The sequence below is a fragment of the Acanthisitta chloris genome, unplaced genomic scaffold (genome assembly GCF_000695815.1).
Source record: "Acanthisitta chloris isolate BGI_N310 unplaced genomic scaffold, ASM69581v1 scaffold3935, whole genome shotgun sequence".
NCBI classification, from domain to species: Eukaryota; Metazoa; Chordata; class Aves; order Passeriformes; family Acanthisittidae; genus Acanthisitta; species Acanthisitta chloris.
In genome coordinates, this window is record NW_008673001.1 from 978 (window position 1) to 23,137 (window position 22,160).

The following is a 22,160-nucleotide window of genomic DNA, read 5'->3' on the forward strand; positions in this document are numbered from 1 at the left end:
GCAGTTGGCAGAAGTCTCCCATATTCTTTTGTTTTCCTGTTGGCACTGTTTTGTTTGACTTGTATGTAAATGCATAGGACAAATTCTGGCCCTGATGAGAGAATGACTGTTTTGTGTAGACACTGACCATTGATGAGACTTTTGTCCTTGATAGGTGATACCGAATCCCGCTTAGTGCCTTTTGTGCTGACTTCTCAGTCTTCTGTGAATGCATTTTAAAGTTAGGTTCTCATGGCCATTTCTGTTTGTTGGTTTGTGCGTGCTTTACTTAGTGTGAGAAAATACTGTGTATTTCATTAGAGAAGAGTCGTTTTGTGCATGGCGTGACCCAGACATGCCATTAGTGGTGGACATTTGTGCACGTGGGCTAAGAGGACATTCTGCACAGAGATAAAGGGTTCTCTTGGTTGGATGAGGTAGTGTCAACTTGCAGAGAGGTTTTAAAATGAAATTAGTGGTTTGTTGTTAAAGAAGAGAAGAAAGACCATTAAATTTATCAGTGCACCAAATAAAACCAAGAGGCACAACAGATTTCCTAGGAGCTTAGTACATCAGTTCTGTACAGCATGTCCCCAGCTGGTTTTCTAGCTGCAGACACATGAATGTGCCATTACTGTGTTCCTTTTGTATGTGTGGCTACACTTGTGTATCCTGGAGCTTTGCACTGTGCTCCTCTGGCTTCACAGCAGCAGTAACACAAACAAAATGTACTTCCTATTATTGACTTCCTTTCCTTTCTGACTTGAGAGAAGCAATGGCACTAATAGCTTATTTTATGATTCTGTCCTGTCTACCCTGATTATACCAGTACTCCTCCTTGAGTCAAACCAAGGTGAAGCTTTCCAAATCCCCATTTTCCCTGCAGGTGGCAGGAGACCATTGCTTACTCTGTCCTTGGACCAAGATTAGTAAGACCTGTTGGACAACTCAGCATGGGTTTTTTTCCCAGCCTAGCTATGATGGCACCTTATATTGCTGATTTTCTGAATTTGTTTGCCAGCAGTTCTTAGCACAGATACTATTTTCATTCATATCTGCATTCTGTTAAATGAGTAGCAATGTATCTTGGATACCAGGTACATGCAACTAGGTTCTTTACTCCAGTGTATTCCAGCTGCAAGGGCATACTTAAAGCTACTGGCAGTGTGTAAGCTAGAAGAAAGTTGCATGACACCCACTTTATCTCTGGTGGCCACCCGACTTGGTGTCTTGTTTACCACTTCATGTAGGGATAATAAAATGAGAAGCTGCTGTGCTGATTGAAGGAGATAACTAGCTCCCTGTGTCCAGTGAGCTCAGGTATTCTCCAACCTGGATCAAGAGACTCAGGTTTGAATCAACTTGGAAACCTTTGTAGTTGAAATGATGTGTCTTTCTGTTTTTATGCTTGAGAGGCTGTGTGACTTGTGGTATGCTTTACAGATGGGAAGGAGTTGTGGACTGAGGCAGAAATAGCTTGGGTAGATGAACCCACAGGTTCAGCTTTGTGTTGATGTTTTTTTGGTGGCATAAAGAGACTGGTTTTCTAAGATGCTGAAGAGAGATCTTGTAGATTCCTAAATATTTATAAGTTTTTGTGAAATTTCTCTGCTGTATGGGGAGTAGCCACACACCTTCCACAGCCAGGTCACGCTGGAACAGAGTTTCAAGCAGGCATTTGTAGCACATCTTGGATATGTACTGTGAAATAACTAAATTATCAAGGAAATTGCTCGGTCTGTGATTTTTAATACACAGAGATTTATGAGTTTAGAAACCTGAAGCTTTATCTGGGAAGAGAATGAGAACTTATGCCCTGGGGGCTGCAACACTGTTCACTCAAGCAGAGGAAAGAGGAAAATAGCAGAGTGGGTGGGATATTCCTTGTGGGTGAGGAAAAGACAGTGAAAATCTGACTGCTTCTGCAGTGCAATCAAAGAGCTCTGCACAGACTTACTGGTTGATTTTCATATGCGTTAGAAAGCTTAGTGGAAGTGTGCAAAGACAGCCAGATCTGTATGATTGTTGGGATGGATGGATGGAAATAAGACATCTGAGGAGGCAGGTGGATGAGAGGGGACTAAGGAGGAAGTGACAGCTGATGCTGTGGTATGGCAGGCAGGAGGAGCACATTACTTATGTCCCCAGAAGAGGTGACTGTCTTAACAGACAGCTGCTGTGGTGAGCCTGGGTCTGTTCATGTCTTTCTCACTCCTTTATGTAATCTGTGTTCTGAATGAGTAGATACTGACTGTGTAGGCTCTCTGGCGTTTCTTCTGGCATATGTCCTGTTTTTTGTGGTCTGCATCAATCCTTGCTGTTAAATGTTAATTTTTTTTATCTCAATCCTGACAGTAAACTGTAATTTAGTGGATATTGCTGCTGAAACTGAAATCCCTTATGAGGATATTGGTTTTTTGAATACCTAAAACAACAATGGCAAAAAGAAAAAAATCTAGTATGCTTTGTGGTCCAAGAACTTTCAAAGTGGTTTTTTTGGTGGGGTTTTTTGTGTTGTTTTTTTTTTAAGGCTTGACTACTATGAATAGCCCTTTAAATCTCAGCAAAATCAGTCTGAGAATAGCATGTGGCATTTTGTTGGGTTTGAAGACTTGTAATGCTACCTGGTCATAGGATGGTTTGGTTTAGAAGTGACCTTAAAGATCTAGTTCCAACCCCCCTGCCATGGGCAGGGACACCTTCCACTAGGACCGGGTTGCTCAAAACCCCATCCAATTGGGCCTTGACCTGGTTCCCTGCAAAAGTCCCTCTCCATCTTTCTTGTAGGCTGTCTTTAGGTACTGGAATATGCTATAAGCTCTCTCTGGAGCCTTCTCCAGGCTGAATAACCCCAACTCTCTCAGCCTGTCTTCATAGGAGAGGTGCTCCAGCCCTCTGATCATCTTCATGGCCTCCTCTGAACCTGCTACAACAGGTCATTGTCTTCCCTGTACTGAGGACACCAGTTGAATGTAGTACTCCAGGTGGGATCTCATGAGAGCAGAGTAGAGGGGAGAGTCACTTACCTCTACCTGCTAGTCGTGTTTGTTTTGATGCAGCCCAGGACATGGTTGGCTTTCCACACTGCAAGTGCACGTTGTCAGGTCATAGAATCATGGAACATCAGGAGCTGGAAGGATCATAGAAGTCCAGCTCCTGGCCCTGCACAGGAGACAGCCCCAAGAGTCACACCATGTGCCTGAGCGTTGTCCAAGTGCTTCTTGATCTCTGTCAGGCTTGGTGCTGTGACCACTTTCCTGGGGAGCTGTTCCAGTGCCCAGCCACCATTTGGGTAAAGAACCTTTTCCCAATATCTAACCTAAGCCTTCCTTGTGGCACAGCTTCAGGCCATTCCCTTGGTTTCTGTCATTGGGTGCCCCAGAGAAGAGATCAGTGCCTGCCCTTCTGTTTCCCCTCATGAGGAAGTTGCAGACTGCTATGAGATCTCCCCTCAGTCTCCTCTTCTCCAGGCTGAATAGGCCAAGTGACCTCAGCCGCACCTTGTATGGCTTCCCCTCTAAGCCCTTCACCATCTTCTTAGCCCTCCTTTGGGCACTCTCTAATAGCTTTATATCCTTCTTATATTGTGGTGCCCCAAACTGCACACAGAGGTCGAGGTGAGGCTGCACCAGAGTAGAGCAGGACAATCACCTCCTCTGACCAGCTGGTGACATTGTGCCTGATGCACCCCCAGGACACAGTTGGCCCTTGTGGCTGCCAGGGCACACTGCTGACTCATACTCAACTTGCCATTTACCAGAATTCTTAGGTCCCTTTTCACCACACTGCTCTCTAGCACCTCATTCCTTAGTCTGTATGTACATCCAGGGCTACCCCATCCCAGGTGCAGAATCTGGTGCTTGTTTTCCTTAAACTTCATACAGTTGGTATGACCCAGCCTTAGGTCACATTGAGCTTCTCATAAATCAACACCTCAAAGTCCTTATTCTCTGGTCTGCTCTCAATCCATTCTCCACCCAGCCTGTATTTGTGTTTGGGGTTGCCCTGACCGATGTGCAGGACCTTGCACTTGACCTTGCTGAACTTCATGACGTTTGCATAGGCTGACATTTCGAGCCTGTCAAGGTATTTCTGGATGGCATCCCTTCCCTCCAGCAATGTTGACTGCACCACACAGCTTGATATTGTCAGCTAACTTGCTGAGGGTGCACTCGATCCTGCTGTCCATGTGGCAGAGATGCCTCTCTCAGTGGACAGAGGTGTTAAACAACGCTGGTCCCAATACTGGTGTCTGAGGAATGCCAGCTGTCACTGATCGTGGACACAGCCATTGACCTCAACTCTTCGAGTGCAACAATGCTTAATGTTCCTTAGGAATAGCACACAGATTCTTAGCTGTTCCATGGATCCTATGGGCCTGGTGAAACCTATGGAGGCAGGATGTGTTTTGTTTCATTTTGAACCTGGTAGTTTTCATGCGGTCATATAATGAAAGGAGATTGAGGATGTGGTGAAGCCTTTAACCTCAACAGTGATACCTTTATAGCATCTCTCCTGGGTTTGATGTCTGGTGATGCTCTTGCGTCTTACACCTGTCACGTGTTTCTGCTTGCTGGATTTGTCCATAACAGTGGAGAGATCTAACTATTTTCTCTCCTTTTTTTTTTGCTTTCCCAGGGGACCTAGCAAACAATAGGCTAAAGGGAGCAGCACTGCAGGACAGCTGTGCTCAACAAAGAGGAAGAAACTGCTGTGCTCAGGTCCTAACTGTTCAGCAGTGATTCTATGATGCAAGTTCCAGGAGTTCCTCTTTCTGTGGTAATCATCTCTATGGCCTCTTCTTGCTGATGTTTGCCCCAGTTTTGGGCACAAAGAGGAAGGATGCTGAAGAATGGGTACCCTCCTTTCGGCTTTTAGAACATGGGCACTTGTGTGAAGGTATGTGATTGTTCTTTGGTTGGAGGGATGGACTGTCTGTGGAGGCCAGCAAAGGGGATTTGCTGGGCTGAAAAGTCATGGCTATTGTTAGGGGAAATACCTCATTTAAGCTTTCTGCATGCTGATGTCTGTTGCTGCTGCTGTCGAGATGACTGATGAATAACTCCCCTTTTGTGTTTGTTTAAAAAAAAAAAGAAAAAGCAGCTTGAATGCACAATGTAGCTTCTCACTAACTGAATGGTGACATGATGAGCTATATTGTATGCATTACTGTTTGCCAAATTCTTTGTCTAATTGTCATGCATGTTCCTTGCTGCTGCTCTTCTTCCGTCTGTCAGCTAAGTCTTACCAGCCAAACAGCATGTTGTTGTTCTGGGTGTGGTCTTTTTTACTACATGTTTGTTTAGCCATCCCCTCAGTGAGAACTTCATTCTAGATTGTGTCTCTAAAAATTGCTGTAATCTTAACGGTGTATAAACACAAGGTTTTAGCTTTTGTGCTGATGAGTGAGGGTTTCAGCAGAGGGGCTCCACTTTCCAGAAGTACATAGGAAAATACAGATGCACTATTTTCCAGTTGCATTCATAAGTTGTGTGGTAGAGTTAGTTACAGGGCAAAAATTGGATTCAGCTCTGCCCTAGGAGGATTTTGTTTGTTCTGAACAAATGGTCTTGTCTGCAACTCTTTTATTCCGTAGCTTTTGCTTCTAAGGTTGCTGGTTGAGGGTCAGCTTCTGTCCATGGTGGTGGTGGCAGCTCTGTGATGAGCTTTCATACAAACTAGAAGTTAAATTTGTGACTTTCAAGTAGGTGTGAGTTTGGATGAGTGGATTTTGGCCACTGCTGTTGATATTTGTGCTCCAGCAAAAAGTAGCTCCTTCCTGCAGTACCCAGAGCCCATTCTCACTGTTTTCAGAGGATAATATGTTGTCCTTCATATAGATCCCTGAATCTGCATGGGAATCTGTGACAGAGGGAGAGCTGTTGATTGCAGCATGCTGTGCTGTTTGCATATTTCACAGTCTTCTGGACTAATGCTTTAGGGATGTCCTTGGTGAGGAAGACAGATGATCAATAGACATTTTTCTGAGAAATCATAGATTAAATTTAGGCCAATATGTGTGAGGAAGAGTCACTGGACTGCGCTTGGCCTATTTTGTGTTCTAGATGCAGCTGTGATCTTCGGCTGTGTGTCTCACCGAAGGGACCTGATGTTTTACATTATTGGTAAGTGAAGGAAAGGCTGCCACTGTTTTTGTTGACCTCTCCATAGGCTTTAGAAGAGTTTCTTGAAAGTCTTTGATTTAATGTTAGTTCAGAGTCTACCTAACAAACATGAAGTTACTGTCACCCCACACACCCCACCCCACCCCACCTGGCAGATGTGCCTCTCCACCAGTCTTATTGTTCCTAAAGTCCTTTCATTTACCTAATTCCTAAGCCATCTCCTTACTTTTTCTTTCGAGAGCTAGTGGAGGATTGTTGCCTCTGTGATGCTTCTTAATCCAGCCTTAATGTGATGTGCAGGGGTTGTGTGGTTATATAACTGTTTCCCTTAAAGGAATCGCTCTAGTTCTAATTTGCAACTCGAAGGGAATTCCATGCTTCTATTGGGATGTCTGCTAGCCTTACCTGAGACTCTTTATCGCCTTTACCTATTTCCTCTGTTTGCAGTCATTTGCAGAGTTTTAAGGGACTTGTTATTCTCTAACCTTACTTGTAGCATAACACAAACCATAAATGTTCACACAATAGCTTCTGCCTTAAACACCAAATCTGCAGTTGAGTAGAATGTTATTAACAAAAGGCATCTTGGGCTGATGCAGGAGGAATTTAAGTGCGTAAAGCCATATCAACCACCCTTTTGTTTTCTCCTTGCTGCAGGTGGGATCACAGTATCTGTTGTAGCTTTCTTCTTCACCATTAAGTTCCTCTTTGAGCTTGCCGCACGTATAGTCAGCTTCCTTCAGCATGAGGACCGGGAACGCCGAGGGGAGCGAACTATTTATGACTACGTGCGAGGCAACTACCTGGATCCCCGGTCCTGCAAAATCTCCTGGGATTGGAAGGACCCCTACGAGGTGGGCCATAGCATGGCCTTCCGAGTGCATGTAAGGCAATATTTCTGTTTCCATGCAGCTTTGGGGGCAGGAACAGAGGTCTGAGTTAGGGATGGGCTCCTCAAATGTTTTCTGCTGGGGCGAAGCTGAATGTAACTTGGGAGCAGGAAAGCTATCTGTTTATGCCTTCTGCCCCCTGTTACTGTGTTGCAGAAAGCTAAGTGCATATTTGAGGTTTGCGCTTCTTCAAATCTTATCTCCCTCTCTTTAGAGTCCTTTGAAGAGCTGAAGGAGACCAGGCTTCTGCTGACTACTGCTTCCTCTACTGGGAAGTGAGTGGGCTGAGCCTTGCCTTCAGCAGACTTGGTGCTATCTTTTGGTTGTGCAGCTGAAGATGAGAGCGTGGGAACAGGCATTTTACCAACTCAAGAGCTGTAAAACTTCATGGCCACTCCCCATTCCTCCAAAATGGAGTGTTATTCTATCTAACCGGGGAAAGTCTGCCAAGGACTCTTGTTTCCCTCCAATCCCAAAAGGCCAAGTCTAGGGGAATGGGACAAGTATACAAATAAGATGGGTGAGGGGTGTGACACAGAGTTTGGAGCTACATGGAGAATGTTTGAACAGGTTTTGCTTGGCTCATGTGCCCATCTTTCTACCCCAACTTCCCTCCAGGAAGGTATTAAAATAAGAAGAAAGGTTCAGATAGGTTGCCATATCCATCCATCTTGGGAAGGTGAGGAAAACCTTTCTGTTTGGTGGTGAGTGAGGAATTCTAACTCCATGGCAGACAGTGAAAAAGAGCTGAAGGGAAAGGGACTTGTTCTGTTCCTGCTGTTTAAATTTATTCCCTTCACCTTACTGACACTTCCTCATGGCATCTCCAGCAATGTGCCCTTCCACTTCATGCTTGACTCCCATTTGCTTAGCCCTTTATTCATCAACAGTAGCTGTTGAATACACTGATTTCTCTCACTGACAGTCAAGATGCAAACTACCTCAGGCCCTATACCCTTCCTTACTTGGAAACAGGGAAGAGTAGTAACTTCTTGCTGACCGCAGGCTGATTGCAGATGGCAGGCAGGCTCTGGCACACAAGCTGTTGAAGAGCCATGCACATAGGATTTCATGGTGTAATTCGTTCCTTGTAAGGAAATATCGATCACTTCTGTGTTTGAGCTGCCTGTGATTTTTACCTAACATGTTTTCATGCTGATGCTTCTTAGCAGTGAAGACTGGGTCTGCTCCTTAGGCCAACAACTTCTTCGCACTGTTGTCTATAACAAACTGGTGAGAGCTTTTCCAGAGCTTAGCTGTACAAATGAACAATATCTGCTTATTTCTCTGAAAGGATGCGGTGCTACTTTTTTCCTTTTGCTAGTGGGTTCTCTTGATTTCTGCTCTGATATTGCACTAACAGTGCAGACAGGAAATGCCTAGGGGCATGTTCTTTTCAGGGCATGCATTTGAACCCCAGCACAAAAGAGAATGGGACTGTTCATTGCCCACTTGTGCCCTGTTCATTTTGGAGAACACAGCCTGTGTGACAGAGCTGTCTTTTAAATATTTTTCCTTTGCTGAGCTGCAGCTCTTGCCCTTCCCTAAGGCAACTTGCTTTCTCTTCCTCTGTGTACTGCATTTTTGTGCTGACCTGAACTTCTCTGTTTCTCATGCAGTTATTTTATAAAAATGGGCAACCCTTCCCTGCTCACCGGCCTGTGGGGCTGCGAGTTCACATCTGCCATGTGGAGTTAGCAATTGATATTCCTGTAACACAGGAAGTTCTTCAGGAGCCTAATTCCAATGTGGTGAAAGTGGCCTTCACTGTGCGCAGGGCTGGGAGATACGAGATCACTGTAAAACTTGGTGGCTTGAATGTGGCCTACAGCCCCTACTACAAGGTGTTCCAGCCAGGTAAGGTCTAAGGGGCCCTCTAATGATTCGAATTAGATTTGGAGGTCTTGGAGGCAGTTAGGTAAATGTGTTTTCAGCTAAAATAGGTAGGTGACAGGGAAAGGGTAATCTCTCACCATTTTCCTCCTACCATGTGTAGGTTCACCGATAGACCCATGAGTAAAACATACTTCTGACTATCAGTACATGGCAAAGCAGAACTGCCTTACAGAATAAGTCATTAGTGCTGCTTAAAACCCCTAACCACTTGTGTCTTGTTCTCCATTTTGTACGTTTTCATAATCCATCTAGTACTCAGAGAATGCCTTTTGTGAAAATATTGAGCTATTTATATCTAAATTAGAGATGCTGTCATAACTTGATTCTTTCTCTTTTGAGTACTCTATTCCTTTAAGCTCCTGGAGCAGTTGATACCTTTGACTATACACTGCTTTAAAAACATTTCCTTTTTATCCATTTTATTTGTGTTTATTTCTACTTTTGGGTTTTTTGACCCCAGTTGGCATCTTTTATATTTCATGTACATGTTCATTGAAAGTACCTCTATTGCATTGCATTGTGAATAGATACCAAGCTTGGTCAGATAGCCCTTCAAAAAGAGGAAGCTCAGGTTTAACTCAGATACACTTCAGGCTAATGTTTGTTTGGTGAGCTGCATTTGCAGGTTTCCTAAGGTGTCAGCTAGCTTGTATTTTGTATGTATAGTGGGAGCAAGCTGAAGGTTAGAATGGTGGAAGAAGCATTCTTTACAGGACTAGTAACTGGGTTTGCTTTATTAGTATTAAGTTTCTGGTGCAAGGCAAACGCTATGCTCTACACCATGTATTTCAGTGCTCAGATACTTTGTTTTTTGAATGTGATTAGATATGATCCGTTTTCAAGGGTATTGTGCCTCTAGTTGCTTTTCTTTTTGTAGCTTCACCTTGGAATTTGTTTGACATTAAACTGTTGTTGTCTGCTTCAGGAATGGTGGTTCCCTCCAAAACCAAAATTGTCTGCCATTTCTCCACTCTGGTGCTGACCTGTGGACAGCAGCACACTCTGCAGATAGCTCCTAGAGATGAGTATGACAATCCCACCAGCAACTCCGTGTCCTTGGTAGATGAGCACAATTACAGCCTCTCCATCCATGAGGTGAGTGCAACCTCATCCCTTGCTGCTTGACTTCAGGTGAGCTAGAGAGCTCCTACTATTAATTTGTTTTCTATTTAGCTGGGTCCTCAAGAAGAAGAGAGCTCTGATGTGGTGTTTGAGAAGTCTGTGGTGTCCAATCGGCAGACTTGTGAGGTGTTCTTCCGGCTCACCTTGCACTGTAGGGGGTGTTTCCATGCCTGCATCTCCTACCAGAACCAGCCCATAAGCAATGGTGATTTTGACATCATTGTTCTAAGTGGTGAGTCAAGAGCTACTCAGTATTTATTCTCCAACTGTCCTCTTACGATGTGCTTTGCACATTGATGTAGCAGAGCTAATTGTGGCTTCCCTGCAGGCTAGCCATGCTTCATTGCTCAAGGAAAACCTATTCAATTAAAAATGCTAAAGTAAATGAACTTGCTGCTAACAAGGGAGATCTCTTGAGGGTTGATTACTCTGTTCCGTTAGCAGATAAAGGCATGTGGTTTTCCCCTATTTCAGGAGGTTTACCTCTAAAATTAGGCAATTTTTTATTGCTAATTGTTGGCATCTGAGCCAGTCATGTATTGTATGTTAAGTTTTAGGGATGAAGAACACTGTATGCAACCTATGTGGGAATTTTTTTAATGTTATAATTCCTGGTTTCTTCAGGAGTGAAACAGACTTCAGTGTGGCTGTCAAGCAGCAATGTCTTCAGGCTGCTGCTCCAAGAGGGAGATTCTATACGCCTTTTTTTCTTCAACCAGTCACTGTTCGAAGCCAGGACAGACAAACTGCTATCTTGAAGTCTTTTCGTCCCACTCCTACGTTCTCTTTATCAAAGTTTCACTTGACCAAATTTTCCTTTGGATGTATAGCCTTTTCTTTAGAATCATAGTAACTGATTTGGTGGTGGTCATCTGTATATTTTTTTTCATTCTGGTCTCCAGTGGGATTTACACAACTTTTTTATATCTGTTTCCCTCAGAGAACGAAAAGAACATTGTAGAGCGCAATGTGTCCACCTCAGGTGTCAGTATTTATTTTGAAGCCTACCTTTATGATGCTCCTAGTTATACCAACACTCAGTGGCAATTTCCACCGATGCACTTGAGCTCCTCCCAGCGCCGTCCTTCTACTGCAGCTGAGGATGAAGATGAAGATTCTCCTTCTGACAGCCAGACCCCAGAGAAAGTCAAGAAACCCAAAAAAGTGTACTGCTATGTGTCACCTAAGGTAGATACCATAAAGTTACCACTCTTGACTACGTGTTTAAAGTATGCTGCAACCAAAGAGCTTCCTTGTGCCCTGTATCTTAGCTCCAGATTTAGGTGCCTCACATTTGGTTAAAAAAAGGTTTGCCTAAGGCAAACATGGAGCTCATGACTGAAAATAATGCTAAAATGCACCTTCAAGTTTTAGGACTGTGTCTTTTTAGGTCTGATCCGAATCCAAAGAATTTTCTCACTGATTGTTCAATAGATACTGTTTGTTTGCCTTTCCTTTTGCTCTGGTAAGGTCAGACCTGCAATTCCTATTTTCAGTTTCTGATACCTTTAAACTGGAACTTAAGAGAATCTCAGCTTCTCAGATTTTATGTCTTTGTCTGGTTTCTGGAATGTTTCAGGAACAAAAGGAGAGGAAAAAAATGGCCAGAGGACAAAGGGTAGGATAAGTAGAAGAAACATGAGTCAAGCAAGTCAAGAGAAACTCAGGATTTTCTAATAGTAAGAATATGTTAACAGTAACTATTACCCCTTATTATTGCCTAAGAGTGTTCAGGGAAGCTAGAAAGAAAAGTCGTCCAAATCTACAAATTAATTTAAATTCACATTGTTAATCTCCCTATTTGAAAACATTCTGAAAAATGCAGTGATAAGTATGAAAGTGAAAGACTGATACAGGAAGTGCTTTCCTGACAAAGAGAGAGAGAGGGCTGTGAAACGGTTACAGGATGGAGTGTGCTGCATGTGGCCCTAAGAACTGACTTTGGGAATGAGTGCTGTGTCCCCATGAGCCCAGCATCCCTTCATCCTTGGCGTATTGTTTTGGATTTTTGTACTCTTTTCTGTTGCGTTGGCTGGTAAAGGAGATAGAAGTGGGTACTGTTGCAAGCTCTCTTTAGGTGCCAAAGTTGTTAATGCAATTCTGATGCTTGCATAATGTATCCCTGGATATCTCTATATACAGAAATAGAAACAGTAGAAAACTGTTACTATGCTGTTATTTCTTTAAAGGGGTTGCCGCTCATATTTGCGTTGTTTCTGGAGACTTGCTGCTTGTCAGTTTTTTCAATCCTTGCAGCTAGAACAGGCTTGCGCAGGAAATGTTACTGTGTTTTGTCTAAAGATGCTAAAATTTCATCTTAGCTTGCTCTCCAGAAGGCAAGAGTCCACAGTCAGTTATTTGTTCTGGCAGAATTACACAGAGAAGATATTTTTGCAAATCTCATGGATTTAGCAGTTGCAAGTGCTTTTGAAAAGATGTTTGAAATGGTTGTGAAAATTAGGGAGTAATAACAGTGGTCTGTTAGCATGACTTTTACCAAAACCTTTTTGTCAGTGCATTACAATCTCATCCTGGATTCAGCTTCTCAAGTGTACTTAAGATTACTTTCCAATTAGACTGGTGATGTTCTGAACACAGTGGCTTACTGCTGTGAAATCTGTGTCACGCTGGCATCACTGTGTGCAGTTATGACACGTGTGGGAAGTCTTTCTGACAAGTTGCTTACAGTTCTATGGAGCTTTAAGGATTCTTATGTATTGTGCCAAGTGTTGCAGACACCTCTGCCCTTCAGCCCCAGGTTGCCTCTGGGGCTGAAGGGAGGTCTAGCCTCATGGATCTGTCCTGTGCCTCATGTGTTTCAAGGACAGTCCTTAACAGATGTGTGACCTTTAACATTTTCTTTTCCTTGCGGTTACTCAGCAATTCTCAGTGAAAGAATTTTACCTGAAGATCATTCCATGGCGCCTTTTCACCTTTAGAGTGTGTCCTGGCACAAAGGTGAGCCTCTTTCCGTGTACCTGTCTCTGGACCTCCACATTGTTAGCTTGTTGTCCTTGTGAATTACAAGTTTTTTTCCCTTTCAGAGAGAAGGGCTTCCACCCACCAATATTTTGTTGCCTAAAATTCAATTTTGGAATTCCCTCTCACTGCCTAAATTCTGCTAAAATTTATGTATAGGAGCCAGTTGTATCACTCCTTCCTGCCTTTTGTCCCAGTGCTAGGCAAAAATATTGATTCCTTTGCATTTTCTTGTTAATTTTCCTTGTAACCTTGCTAAAACACTGTGATTATGTCCACTGAAGCCTTTAGGTTAGCGTGTGAAGTTTGAAGCAGCCTCCTAACTGGAGTCTGGATGCTTGAAATAGTGTTCCTGTTAACTACATATGCATGGGTGAGCAGAGAAAATCTTAGAATACAGGCAGTGTGGCTCTGTCTACTGAACATACTGTGCCTTCTGCATGATGGGTTTACCCTTTCTTGCATCTTTTTGCTGCTAGTTTTCATACCTTGGTCCTGATCCTGTGCACAAATTACTGACACTGGTGGTGGATGATGGGATCCAACCCCCTGTGGAACTCAGCTGCAAGGAGAGGAACATCTTGGCAGCCACTTTCATTCGCTCTCTGCATAAAAACATAGGTAAAGGGGCGGTGAGGTGGGCACAGTAGTCAGGAAGTTAGTAGTTGAGTCTGGTAGTTTCCCTGGGCAATAAAGATTGCCAGCACCAAATGACTTGTGATGAGAACTCTGATTCCTGGAATCTCATGCTCTGTTCCTATTGATGTTTCCAGTGAATATACTTCATCAAAGCAACTGTTCATTTTGAGCTTGGCTTCTCTGTCAGGCTCTTTTTGAAAGTGCACCTGTGAGTACAAATATCAGCAAGACCTAGCTGCAGACTGCCTTGAGTTGGGTCTCCAAACCTTGCTGTAATAAATGGACCTTTGGGCTGTAAAGCTGACCTGTGCAGTTACTCTTAGGAATGCTTTCTAGGTGTTTGAGGTGTTGACAGCTCAAGCCTGACCCAAATTGTCACTATTCTCAGGAGGCTCTGAAACCTTCCAAGACAAGGTGAACTTCTTTCAGCGAGAGCTACGTCAGGTGCATATGAAAAGACCTCATTCCAAGGTCACGCTGAAGGTCAGCCGGCACTGTCTGCTGGACTCGGTGAGTGGATAAGTCGCTTTGCTTGAGGCCTGTGCTTCCTCCATTCTTTTACTTCTGCTCAGTGCCTAAAGAAATCCAAACTGGCATCCGCTAGGGTAGCCATGCTAAAAATGTGTAGTCCTTCTGTTTCAAGACAGATGCCAGCAGACAGCTTGAGATGGGAAAAAGGAAAAAAGAAATCTCAAGGTAGCTCCTCTGTGTTCTAGTTTGTTATTATGTGGAATGCTGTATTCCTTTTCTACAGCCAGTAAGTTCTGATCAATTTCTTACATAGTTAGGCAACTTCAACTCTGGTAAGTTTTTAAGGAACTTGTCACAGAGTAAATCAAGCCCTGAGAGATGTCTAAGGTAAGTTATAGCCTGAAGCTGCACCAGGGGAAGTTCAGATTGGACATCAGGAGGAATTTCTTCATGGAAAGGGTTGTTAAATATCAGAATGGATTGCTCAGGAAGATGGTGGAGTCATCATCCCTGGAGGTGTTCAAGAAATGATTGGACATGCCAGTTAGTGCCATGGTCTAGTTTACAAGGTGGTGATTGGTCAAAGGTTGGACTTGATGATCTTTGAGGTCTTTTCCAACCTGAATGATTCTGTGATTCCGTAAATGGATGCGTAGCCTCTAAAAGCAGGAAATCTGCTGATGCTAGTCTGTCCCCGCATTACATTGGAACCTGAGACCCTGAGAGAAACTGTCTTCCTGAGCCAGATTCGGGAGCAGAACATACTGCTCCTGAGTCTTTATATACTACTTTTCTGACACAGAGCCATTCAGTGAGATAAGCTGTCAATTCAGGTGTTACTGAGCTGATTACATGAAATTCTTGTGTCAACAGTAGTGGTTCAGAGTGATGATAAAACATTCTGTAGAGTCCTTGAGTTAAGTCTTCATCAACGCTGACCTGAGGTGTTGTTTCCAAAATTGAACTTAGTCAATTCATATAATGCAGTTCTTAACTGTCATTCTCAATACTGTGTACATAGGACAGGCAGTTACCCTGATTTACTGTTTCCACGTGGGTCTCACAGCAGTAATGGTATAAAGATGTGTAGCAGATTGACCCCAGGGTCAATGCACTTGCCAAAAGCAAGATGCCAGGCACTCGCCAAAAGCTATGCTCTCACTCCCCTCCACAAATAGATGGGGAGAGAAGATATATTGGAAGGTTCATGAGTCGAGATAAGGACAGGGAGAAATCACTCATCAAGTACCATCACAGGCAAAACTGACTCAACTTGGGGATATTAAATTATTTTGTTACTAACAAGATCAGACCAGGATAATGAGACAATAAAGCAGACCTTAAAAACATGTTCCCCCACCCCTCCCTTCTTCCCTACTCTACCTCCTCCTCCCAAGCAGCACAGGAGATGGGGAGTGGGGGCTACAGTCAGTTCATCACATGTTGTTTCTGCCACTGCTCTCAGGGAGAGGAATCCTTCCCTTGCCCCAGCGTGGGGTCCCTGCCACAGGAGACAGCTCTCTACAAACTTCTCCAATGTGAGTCCTTCCCATCAGCAACAGTTCTCCATGAACTGCTGCAGCATGTGTCACTCTTCACAGGGTGCAATCCAGCCCCTCAAGGGCAGTCTGCTCCCGTGCGGGTCCCCAACAGGATCACAAGTCCTACCAGGAGCTCTGCTCTGGTGTGGGTCTTCTCTCTCCATGGGTCCCCTGCCAGGAGCTTGCTCCAGCAAGGGCTTCCCATGGGGTTGCATCCTCCTTTGGTAATCCACCTGTTCCAGGGAGGGTCTCCTCCATGGGCTACAAGTGTATCTCTGTGCCCTGTTAATCTCCATGGGCTGCAGGGGCACAGCTGCTTCACCATGGTCTTCACCACAGGCCACCAGGTATCCCCAGCTCTGGTACCTGGAGTACCTCCTCCTCCTCCTCTACTGACTTGGTGTCTACATAGTTGTTCCTCTCACATATTCTCACTCCTCTCTTCTCTGGCTGCAGTTATTTCTGAGCAATAACTTTTTTTTCCTTTCTTAACTATGTTATTACAGAGGTGTTACTACCACCACTGATTGGCTTGGCCTTGCTGCAGTAGCAGGTCTGTTCTGGAGCTGCTGGCATTGGCTCTGCTGGACATGGGGAGGCTTCTAGCAGCTTCTCACAGAAGCCACCCCTGTAGCCCCACCACTGCCAAAATCTGACCATGCAAAACCACTACAAGATGGAAAGAAACATTTCTGAGGAAAGCAGGAGTGGCTGGGATTTCTCTGGATTTACACTCAGTAAATCTGTGTTTTGAAATATTTTCTGCACTTACCAGCTTGTAGTGTTTATGAGATTATGTTTCAGTTAATAGCTTGCTACAAAATTACTTCATTTCTAAACAGTATTTCCATGACTACTTTTCCCTGCTATTTTGGAAATTCCTGCACTGTCACGAGCATTGGTGTTACAGCCTAGTAAGACAAAATAAATCCAGTGCCATAATAATAAATATAAGCTTTACTGACCGAGGCTGATGGGCACAATGAATATGACCAATATGTTTAGCCTAGAGGTGTGACTAGCATGAGGCTCTAACCTATTTGAGGACAAGCTGAGCCAAAGCTACCTGTTTGACTGGGGACTGCTGTGTCCGTTTCCAAGTTTTCTTCAATTGGAATCTGGAATCAGGGCACAGGAAGTTCTAGACACTTGAGATGTTTTGTTACTTTTTTGCATCGTGACTTGCTGTAAGTATGAACCCAGTGATTCTCTTCTAGCTATTTTCTAGTGCTCTTTGAAACATTCCTTTTTTTAAATCTAACTCGTGGGCTGAGACTGCTTTACAAAAATTGCTCCTTCCCACAGGCATTTTACTACTTTAAACAGTACTGTACTGCAGCCTTGAGAGGAATACCTCTGTGCTGTTCTAAAACCTCTCACTGGTTTTAAGATGAGCTGTATTTTATGTGGCTAATGTGTCTCATAACACAAAAGGAGAAATTGGCTTCTGTGGCTTTGGACAAAGAATTAGATCCTAGGCATTCCTAATTCTCACTGTTATACTTTAGAGTAATAGACTATGTATTAGTATTAGTTTTTTGTGTTGCTTAAATTGCCCATTCCCATGTGCAGGACTGCATACTGGTTACAAGGTGCCAAGCAGTAATAGTTGCTGCTATTTTTTTATTCTTTCTTTTTTTTATTTTTTCAGTCTTTTAAAGCAACACGCAATTTTTCTGTTTCTGACTGGAGCAAAAACTTTGAAGTGATTTTCCAGGATGAAGAAGGTGAGTTATCCTGTGCCTATATGTGAGGAGGAAGTAAAAGGAATGATGGTGGAGTAGTTTGTCTGAAATTCTGGTTTCTTATAGTATGTCCATCCTTTGTGGCTTTCCAGCCCTTTCACTTCATAACAGATATTAGTAAATTATCCTGCTGGTGCTTTTCTCTACCTACTTCACATAGGGACCTGAAGCCCTATGTAAATGCCACCCTCCAAACCCCAACCCCAAAAAACCCCCCACAAAACAAACAAACAAACCCCCAAAAAAACCCTAAAATCAAATCAAGTAGGACTAGGTTTGGGAGCAGAACCTAGACTTCTGCAGTCCCTGTCTACTGCCTTTTTGCTATGGAGCTGTTCACAGCAATGAAGTCTCATGTCAGGTAATACTGAGCAGCATGCATGAAACTCTGGAATTGATGACCCATGGATGACCAAGCTTGTTTTGTCTTGTAGCTCTGGACTGGGGAGGTCCACGCAGAGAATGGTTTGAGCTCATCTGTAAGGCATTATTTGATACCACCAATCAACTGTTTACCCGCTTTAGTGATAACAACCAGGCCTTGGTGAGTCTGCAGTTCCTATGCAGAATGCACAGGAATGTGTGCATTGACATGCTGATGGTTAAACAGTGCTGCTATTAAGTGCTATGCAACCTTATCAATTCTTTAGCTGGCCTGCACAGTCACTTCCAGTACCTTTCTCAGAGCTTTGCTTAATGATCTTAACCCATTGAAGTGTCAAAGAACTGACTGGATGAACAGGAGAGTGTGGCCAGGCAGCAGGAAAGGCTGGATTTTTGGGCAAGAGTGGGTGGCACCAGAGTATCTAGAGGTTTGTTGGGTCTGAATATTTCAGAATCCATTTCTGCTGTCATGCAGCTTCTTGCCTGTGCATGTGAAATATTTTATATTCTTCCTAGGCAGGCTCAGGCATTTTATTTCTGTTCCTTGACTTTAAGGACATTACACTAAAGCTCCTGGGGCAGCCCGAGAGTTGCAGTGACTTGAACTGGTCCCATACTTGCTTTTTGTGCTAGTCTGTCTGGTACTTGGATATTTCATTTTGCTTCCTCTTTGCAGGTGCATCCAAATCCAGAGCGTCCCACGTATTTGCGACTCAAAGTGTATGAATTTGCAGGCCGCTTGGTAGGGAAGTGTCTTTATGAATCTTCTCTGGGAGGTGCTTACAAACAACTGGTTCGAGCTCGCTTCACCCGATCGTTCCTGGCTCAGATTATAGGGCTCCGTATGCATTACAAGGTAAAGCTTCCCAGGCTTGTCTGAAGCCTGTGTTGGTCTGGGGAGAGGTTGAATGTTGGTGTAGATCCAGAGTCCTGGTTAACAAGGTATAGGGTTTTTTTGTTCTTCCCTCCATGTTCCTGTCTTCTTATTCTTTCACACAGTATTTTGAAACGGATGACCCAGAATTCTATAAATCCAAAGTGTGTTTCATACTGAACAATGATGTGAGTGAGATGGATCTGGTTTTTGCTGAAGAGAAATATAGCAAAACAGGACAGCTGGAGAAGGTGAGGGGGGCAGTTCCTGAAGGTGGGGCAGTTTAACCCCTAATGCCTGTAGCAGTGGGAACTGAGAACTCTGCTATGTGCTTCAGAAAATTGAGCTTACTCTGGGCAGTAGCTCCTTGCTTGGGTTTATTCTGGTTGGGAGTTCAGGTTTGGGGAATGCTGCTGGTCACGCTCAGGTCAAGTGTTCTCCTGTTTTCAGGTGGTAGAACTGGTGGCAGGAGGGGCTCAAGTACCAGTGACCAATGAAAACAAAATCTTGTATCTAAATCTGCTTGCGCAGTACAGGCTGGCTAATCAGGTTAGAGAGGAGGTGGATCACTTTCTGAAAGGTAACATGCTGTCTGCTCCCTGCTCCTCTCTGCCTTGATGTCCCAGGACATAGCACATGCTGTTCTTCTCTCCTTTTCTCTTCCAGGCCTTAATGAATTAGTTCCTGAGAACCTCCTGGCTATTTTTGATGAGAATGAGCTTGAGGTAATTCCTACCTCCCTAAGCATCTCTACCTTTACTTCCCCTCCTCTCTGACAAATTAAGTGCTTTCTGGATCTGGAATAAAGCCAAAACATTTCTTCTCTAAACATTTTAAATGTTTGTAATTTGCACAGTAGCTATTGCCTTGTTTCCTGGGCTTCTGACTACAGTTTTTTGCTTTTCAGTTGCTTATGTGTGGTACTGGAGATATCAGTGTCTGTGACTTCAAGGCACATGCTGTAGTGGTAGGAGGATCTTGGCACTTCCGTGAGAAGGTAAGTCAAAGGGTTTCTCCCTCCTGCTTGTCAAAACCAGTTGTCCCAACTACAGCAGAAAACAGCTTAAACTGGGAACATATATCTTGGTTGGAAGTTAGGCTTTCAGAAGGACAGACTGAAAACTTCGGGGGTCAGGTAGGACTGTACGCATTAGGAAATAGTTTCCCCCTAGAGAGGTCCTTCAACCTGGCTGACTAGAGATGATGTTCAATCAGATACCAGCAGGTAAAAATTGGCAGCAGTGGTCTCTTTTCAAAAAACAATCCAACAAAGCACTAATTAAGAAGAGCTGAGCAGGGAATCAGGAGGAGTTGGTGGGAATATTGTTACTGAAGATGCTCCTGGTGATAGAGTTATCTCTAGAAGATGCTTGAAAAACATAATTGCAGCCAACATGTAGTTTTTGGAATTCAGTGTTGTGGTAGAGACTACTGATGTAGTAACCTAAATTTGTACCCTGTGATGGTACCTACCTGTGCAGGTATTCCTCAAAATAAAATCTCTGTGGGGAGGGCGGACACAGAAGCCTTTCTGCTTTAAGGGAAAGGAGTGGTGGGAGGTAGTAGCATGGGACATCTCTTAACTGATGAGAAACTACGTAATACTTGCCTCTATGTGTCGCCCTGGGAAAACAAACCAAACTATTAGCAGAGCACTAGCTTGCAAGGGCAATTGACTGATCTTCTTGCAAGTTGCTTATATGCTTACTGCATTTCCTTGGCTGTCCTGTCTTTACCTTTCCTGTTTCTTAACAGGTCATGAGGTGGTTTTGGACCGTTGTCTCCAGTTTCACGCAAGAAGAACTGGCCAGGCTTTTGCAGTTCACAACTGGTTCCTCCCAGCTGCCCCCAGGAGGATTTGCTGCACTGTGTCCATCTTTCCAGATCATTGCGGCTCCAACTCACAGTACTTTGCCGACAGCCCACACTTGGCAAGTAACCTGGGGTGGTAGGACTTTCTGTGCTTTTGGGAATGACACCAGCCAGTTGTGGTGAGCAAGCAGTGTATGTCATGTAATGTGTGTGTGCTTGTGTCAGCCCATCTGAAAGCAGCTGCTGGGGATGGTTCCTTCTTGGACTTAGTCTGAATGGAATTTTTATTTTGTTTTACAGTTTTAACCAGCTGTGCCTCCCTACTTATGACTCCTATGAAGAAGTGCACAAGATGCTGCAGCTAGCTATCAGCGAGGGTTGTGAGGGTTTTGGCATGCTGTGAGTTCCCCTTTCCAGGAGACTACTTAGCCTCTTGGCTCTTTGTGGCAAGACCCAGGTTCAGTCCTCTGCTTGTTCTCTTTACCTTCACATGGGCAATGGAGGCAGAGCAAAGACTCCATGTAAAGGAATTTGTCATCCAGAAGATGTCATGTGGCCTTTCTGTATCCCAAATATGTCATCAAGAGCTCATCTTTTCCCTTTTCCTCATTCTCCCTTTGGTTCAATGTGAAACGGCGAAAGGACTGTGGTGCATTCATCAAGGAGATATTTTACTTGATTTCCATGCACCCTGTACACCCATCCTTCTGTGAGAAGATGAAGTTCATAAGCCGAAGTTACAGTGAAGTGCAGGAGATCTGCTGAGCTGCCTTTATTGTAGCTCTCTAGGAGGAAGAGGGAAGACCAGCATGGAGCTCTGCTGGAAACCTGGCTCAAGGGAAGCCTTGGTAACTCCCCGTGTCTTGGCTCAGCTCCCCCAGTGATGCACCTTGATAGCTCATCTAACTATGACTCATGGAGGGGATAGAGTTGTCCATCCTTTCAGCGTCTGACCTAAAAGGGTTTCTGGTTCTCCCCCTCCATCTTGCTCTGGATGCTGCTGTTGCCTGTGCCACAGAGGAGAATGGGCAGTATCCACAGGAGGGAGTAGCCCAAAGGGGAGAACAATCTCATTGGAGCACAAGTGCTGGCCCTGACAGTGATCCTTTACTACCTCCACCAGGGTCCAGCAGCAGAAGCGTCCTTCTCCAGCAGTGGCTGGTAATGAGCCTCTGCAAATGAACTGGACGAGGAGTTCCTCTTCCACTGAATGTTTCTGACAGTTGATGTTGCACAGGAAGCTGTTCCATGCCCTTGTCTTCTTTTCCCTTCCTCAGGAGAGAGAGTATGGGCATGCGTGTGATCCCTCAATGCTGAGCACCAATGCCTATCCCACATTCACCTTCAGGGTATGTATGTTATGTAGTTACAGTGACAGATCAGTTAGCAGCTACAGTGTGCACTGGGCTTGCGTTGTTGTTGGGGTGATGGTACTGGGCAGAACGTGGTACCTCCACCCTGGCATCCCACAGGGTCTTGGCTTCTACCTCTATCATGCAGCAGCCTGAGGCTTCTCATTCTCTACTGCATTTCAGGCAGAGTGTCCAGAGGGGTGCTTGTTCCCGGAGAGTAGCTGGATTTCTGTCCTTCCAATCTTCCTACCTTCTTTCTTCGTCTCTCCTTTCCTCCTGTTCCATTCAGTGCTGCTGGCTTTCCAGCACAAAGTGTTAACTAGAACTTCAGTCAAGTGATCACTCAACAGC

The 22,160-nt window shown here is 44.3% G+C and overlaps 1 protein-coding gene across 1 annotated transcript; it reads left to right on the forward strand.

Moving 5' to 3' along the window:
- The first annotated feature begins 4,618 nt into the window (after positions 1-4,618).
- Positions 4,619-21,299, forward strand: AREL1 (apoptosis resistant E3 ubiquitin protein ligase 1). The gene is made up of 19 exons (XM_009074725.1): positions 4,619-4,878; positions 6,045-6,104; positions 6,762-6,988; positions 8,614-8,851; positions 9,816-9,985; positions 10,064-10,244; positions 10,953-11,200; positions 12,893-12,970; positions 13,471-13,612; positions 14,019-14,140; positions 17,294-17,369; positions 17,822-17,931; positions 18,448-18,627; positions 18,771-18,896; positions 19,096-19,225; positions 19,312-19,370; positions 19,553-19,642; positions 20,401-20,576; positions 20,758-21,299. Exons 1-19 carry the CDS (start codon positions 4,788-4,790, stop codon positions 20,858-20,860), a joined length of 2,607 nt encoding a protein of 868 aa, XP_009072973.1. The 5' UTR covers positions 4,619-4,787; the 3' UTR covers positions 20,861-21,299.
- Positions 21,300-22,160: the final 861 nt, after the last annotated feature.